A 5599-nucleotide genomic window follows, 5' to 3' on the forward strand; every position below is an offset into this window, starting at 1 on the left:
CACATAGGCTAACATAATAAGTAACACAGATACTTGGAAACCAGTCTATAGTTTTGAATCACTTATTTCATAGGTCCAAGATCTACATGTACTGTTTTTGTACTGGAATGTACCGCGTTTTGGAATGCAACATTTATTTATACAAAATGCGAATGAATTCTTATCTATGACTTCTCAAAAGAAAGTACTATTAACTGTGCTGCACTAGAAAACAGGAGGTGTTGATGACGTTGGATGACGTAAATGACGCTCACCCGGTACTCGTAGACAAACCGGAACCCCCGGTCTCCCACACTGCCGTCACTCCGGAACCGGATTCTCAGGGATTTCGTGCTCGTGACGTCATCCGGCTTCTCCGTGCCACACCAGCGACCTGTTGCACATGCAGGGCGAAACAGACCGGGCGATTGAACCTTTGAACTCCAGCTAAAAATTATATCTACCCTTAAAATCAAGCCCTTTTATCTAAAGCTAGAGGATTGCTCTATTGTATTGGTAACACCAGCTAGTTGCTATGAATGAATGAATGATTGAATGAATGAATGAATGAATGAATGAAAGCCATGTATATTAAACCAAATGTGAAATCTTCTAGATGTTTTCATTTAAATGATAAGCATCATTATGGTTTTTAAAACTCCATACCCAGTTGCGTCCCGTCCTCGTACATGTCCACCCAGTCGTACAGACAGGTGGTGAGCCCGGTGAAGGACGTCTCCGTCTGGAAGTCTGTGAAGGTGACGGTGACGGGAACACCTGTGGCCGGCAGGGTCCAGGTACAGTCCAGGAAGTTATCGTACTCCCCGGGATACCTGCGGGTATTTCATCAACGTTCATTTTTCTTTTGTTTACTTCTTTGCACTCCAACATGTACATGAGGGGGGGAAACCCAATACGGCTTATGCTGATAAGCCTTTGTACTAATTCAACGTTTAACATAGTCTTGATTAGCAATGTTCGATGTCTATTTATTAGCATATTAAACAGTATATTCTTCTGTTGTTCTTTTTCGGAACTATGAAAATCATCTTCTGCCTACTGCTTTGAACAGTCGCTTCTATCTCTTTAGCTTGAAATTGAATCATCAAATCCATCAAAATAGCCTGTAATTTTTCTCCCTTTTTTCACCGCTGTGTAGTTGATATGAATAATGATGCAGGATTATTGCAGGATTAATAATGGATTCTCCTGTCGATTCAACAAATTAACAGAAATGCAAACCATTTGCTCATCTCAGGTTACAGGACTAACATATTATTGAAGTCAATTCGTATTGTAAACATGTGCAGCTAGGTGGCAACAGTTAGAAACACCGACCGAGGCTTTATTCATGTAAACACAGCGCATATTGCGTTACCCTGGCGACGTCACGACCCCAGATGTGTCGTTCAGGATTCCTCCGCACGAGGGCTCTTCTATCGCTCCCTGCACCTTGTAGGTGAAGCGGAATCCTCTGGCGTCGAAGGTGGCGTCACTGACGAACCGGACCTCGATCCTGTCGTCCGAACTGGCCGAGCCTGGGTTCATGTTCCCACAGTATGTACCTGCATTACAAACGTACGTTTTCGTCGCTTGACGTTTGACCAATACCCGGCCCCTTCACACGAGAGGCGGAATAAACCAGAATGCAACCAAGCCAATACACACCTTCCAAATATCAAGACAATCCATCCGATCCTTCTCCAGTCATAGTGTTTACAGACACACACACGAACACGAACGTACGCTACCGAAAACATACCCTCTTGGCGAAATTCGAAGGTAAATACACGTTATTACGTCTAGCACGTTGGTCGTTAACCCCTACCTATGGACTCCCCAGAGGAGAGAATCTCCACGTAGTCGTAACGACATGTGCCAAAAGCGCCCCCTGCCGGCTGCTCCAGCTCGAAGTCCAGGAACGTGACGCTGGCGCGGCCACCTCGTGCCTCGATCACCCAGGTACAGTCCTGGGAACGATACGGTAGGACGATATACTTCTTTGGGAGCACGTCGGCAGAACCTATACCATAATGTACTGTCGGCCTATTGTGTATGGCAGACATGGCACGGCAGAACGTCTCTTACAAGGTCGCATTCGTGTATTTATGAATGACATTCCGTCTATAGGTTTCAAGTATTGTTTCAAATAAAGATACCGTCTGCAACAGGCAAAATGCTGATGCAACGTTAACCAAATATCAAACGAAAACCCATATTCATTTCTTAGTGTTGTCTTTTTTCTTTTGCTACAGGACTGTTCTTTTGAAAGGAGCTTTATTACCTCAGGCAAAACTGAGAACCTACCTGGTTATGCAAGTAGAAGTTAGGGAAGCCGTGTGACGTCACTTCGCCCCCTGAGCTGGTCAAGGTGCCGCCGCACAGTTGACCTTATTTGGACAGACGGACAATGGGACGAAAAGCAAAAGTGACGCGAAAAAAAATAGTAAACGTTTGGTACAAATGTGTTGGGTGCCATACCCATGATTGGGGGGTTTCACGCCACCGTGAAAGGCATATTTAGTAAATTAGTTGACACTGCTGAAGTTATGATATATACAAGATTAAATTGCAAACTGTATAATATTAACTACAAGAAAATTGATACTCAAGCAGCTGGATAGATTTTGACTGACGTTATATTGATGGTAATACATGATTATGTTTCTGATATGGATCTAACAGTACTAGTGCATGTTCACCAGCAACACGATATAGATTCAGCTTGGAAACGTTGTAGACTAGACTACATGTAAGTACGTACCCATAGATGGGGCGTTCATTTGCAGCACAACAAGTACTAGAACAAGAAAGTTCAGCATGGTTGTCGTTGGGTTCGGTCTGCATATGGTGAAATGTTCGCCCATGTAAGGTACGGAGAGGTGGGAACCTTACAGGTGCGATCTTGTACGTGATGTTTACTTATGCTGGCCCTGGCACGGCGGTAACCACGTGTCTGCTGACGTTCATTCATCCCAGAACTGTTGGTGAAATTCCATACTTTGATACATGCATATTACTTTACTCGTAAGTATTACGCAGGACGACAGTTACTCAAGCAACTGGATAGATTTTGTAGACTGTCAGACGATTTAAGTAGCATCCGGATCCACTGCTTTTCGTCAGTGACTGACGGAATGTATAGTTGAACAGGTATTTATCCACAAATTGATAAGGTATTTATCCACAAGTTGATAAGAAGACACATTTTAGAGTCCAAGGGCTACGTTCTTGATTGTAAAACGAATACCTTTATTGCATTATCTACATACGGAGAAGTATCCAGACATCCGCGTAATGTTTAACCAAATATACACTTCATTGCCTTCAGTCTGTCAACTTGCATATATCATGAATGTAGATCTTTACTAACTAGTGATACCAGCTGTAGCTAGTTACCAGTAACTCTAACTTACTATAATAATTGTAATCTTTGCTCTTGACTAAAAAAAAAACATTATGCATCGTCCCTTAAAATGGAGTGATATTAAGTGGAATGCTGTGATACGAGACGAACAATAATACAGATGATAATCCAAGATCATACATATAGGAAAATACAGACAATTTCTGTCCATTAAAACCATTTTGGCACAGAAAATTTCAAATTTACTCCGACTATTTTGTTGTTATTGTTCATGTCGACAGGAGTCTATCTCGTCTCTTTCAATACAGCAAAAAGATATTTAGCCAAAATTTACGAAGTACGGATGGGCACTAGGCAGATATTTCAGCAAAGTTTAAAGAGGGTCTGCATGCCCTTTTTCGTTAACCGTTATGGGCTATCTTAATTTACCGTTAATCGTTGCCGGCCCGCTCTAATTCAACGTTAAGCGTTATCGATATATTCATCGTGAAGCGTTATTGGTCGTTTTAATTCAACGTAAAACGTTATTTGTCATCCTAAATTCAGCGTTAAGCGTTAATGAATAATTCTTCGTTACGCCTAATTTTGCCTTTTATAGTGCAGGAAAATGCGTCATTGAAGGTTTAAAAATACAAAATTTCCCGGGGAGAATGCCCCCGGACCCCCCTACATTGCTCGCGCTTCTGCGCTCGGTCCCTTCGGCTCTAGCCAGAACCAGCTTTCCCGTCAATTTCCGAAAGTTTGCGGAGAGTTACAGAATTTTTTAAAAGGAATCCGTCAACCTTGACAGGCAAATCAACAAAAATCTTGAGTAAAATATGAAAACATCAGAAGGACCGACAAACACTCCCAACACCATGATTTTCCTCTCAAAATGCGGGAAATTGCGTTTTTGAAGGCTTAGAAATCCTAAATTTCCCGGGGGAGCATTCCCCGGACCCCCTTAGATTACGAGCGCCTTCGGCGCTCCCCTTTTCAAAATCCATCGGTAAAACTGGGCAGACTGAAAAAATGCAAGCTGGCCGACGTCGACTCGGACACCCCTTTATTTGTGGACGCACTCGGGGACCAGGGCAGGTGGGGAACACAGGGAACACATGCTTCATTACATGTAAGGTATACGTAATTTTGTCAGTGATCACCTTTTCTCACAAAGCGAGATACCAAATCCAGTGCAGCTCGAAAAAAAGCCTGTCAATTTACCGTTAAGCGTTGCCGACCGTCCTGAATTTACCGTTAAGCGTTATCGGCCCTGCTGAATTTACCGTTAACCGTTGCCAGGACCCCCCCATGCAGACCCTCTTTAAAATCAATTCAGGGCTACTGAAAAACAGATCTGATTACGAATGAGTTTTGCGGTTGTAAATACGACGTATTACGTTATGCTTCTTTACGCATATTGTATGTTGTGTGTACAAAATCCCGTGTATACAAATATTTTAACTTGTATGTTCCAGAAAGTTACAGGACAGCAATATGAGCTATCCAAGCCAGCGGTTGTTGTCCAGACCCTGGTGCTGTAGCATCTGTAACGTCGACTCTTTCGTCACGCGCAGCGGTTCATGCAGTATTCTGTTGGCCGGGATGTCTGTAAAGTAAAGTAAAGTAAAGCATAAAAGATTAACAAGATGAGCTGTCAAATTCTGTCTTGATGCCAACCAATCTACATAATGTTATAGCATGGGGGTACATGTATATGTTATACTCTGGAGTGGCATCCGAACGGGTATGTCATGTGCTAAATGGGCTCTTTCATCGAGCTTGTGGCAATGCACTTCTACCTCTCATTTCCAGGACTAGAACTATCATTATCATATAGCCGGACGGCGTGGACCAATCAGAGGCCCGGATACCCGTGCTGTTATTTCCCGATAACAGCACATGTGGTGTTATGGCGGAATAACAGCACATGTCGTGTTATGGCTGATACCATTATGTTATAGGGTATAGGGGCATGCGACTCTTTCTGTAAACCTTTGTAGCATTTTTCTGTCCAATAAACTTTTTTGTTTAGCTTCATTTAAACTACAATTTGCATTAAATGAAATTATCCATATTTGTTTTAAAGCGTATAATATATTCGAATGTATTTTTATGTATGTATATATATTAAAGCTGTTGTATTTCAAACAGGAATTGTGTTGATTGACAGTTTGGATAGGCTATATGATAATAATTTTAATGCACTGCCTTTTCCTCGTTGTATATGGTGTCATAACTGCATGGGCAGCTGCCATAACCACCTCATAAACC

The 5599-nt window shown here is 42.3% G+C and overlaps 1 protein-coding gene across 1 annotated transcript in view; it reads right to left on the minus strand.

Annotated features, from left to right (window-relative positions):
• Nucleotides 1–2895, minus strand: part of LOC109471960 (CUB domain-containing protein 2-like) — a 4616-nt gene extending 1721 nt beyond the window's left edge. Inside the window, exons 1-6 of the mRNA XM_019771508.1 lie at nt 2744–2895; nt 2287–2369; nt 1808–1949; nt 1358–1544; nt 646–812; nt 255–373 (exon numbers count right to left, since the gene is read on the minus strand). Coding sequence (XP_019627067.1) covers nt 255–373; nt 646–812; nt 1358–1544; nt 1808–1949; nt 2287–2369; nt 2744–2846 — 801 coding nt within the window. The 5' untranslated portion in view covers nt 2847–2895. The remainder of the gene's footprint in view (nt 1–254; nt 374–645; nt 813–1357; nt 1545–1807; nt 1950–2286; nt 2370–2743) is intronic.
• Nucleotides 2896–5599: the final 2704 nt, after the last annotated feature.

This window comes from Branchiostoma belcheri, unplaced genomic scaffold (genome assembly GCF_001625305.1).
Source record: "Branchiostoma belcheri isolate BF01 breed outbred unplaced genomic scaffold, Haploidv18h27 scaffold26, whole genome shotgun sequence".
Classification (NCBI taxonomy): Eukaryota; Metazoa; Chordata; class Leptocardii; order Amphioxiformes; family Branchiostomatidae; genus Branchiostoma; species Branchiostoma belcheri.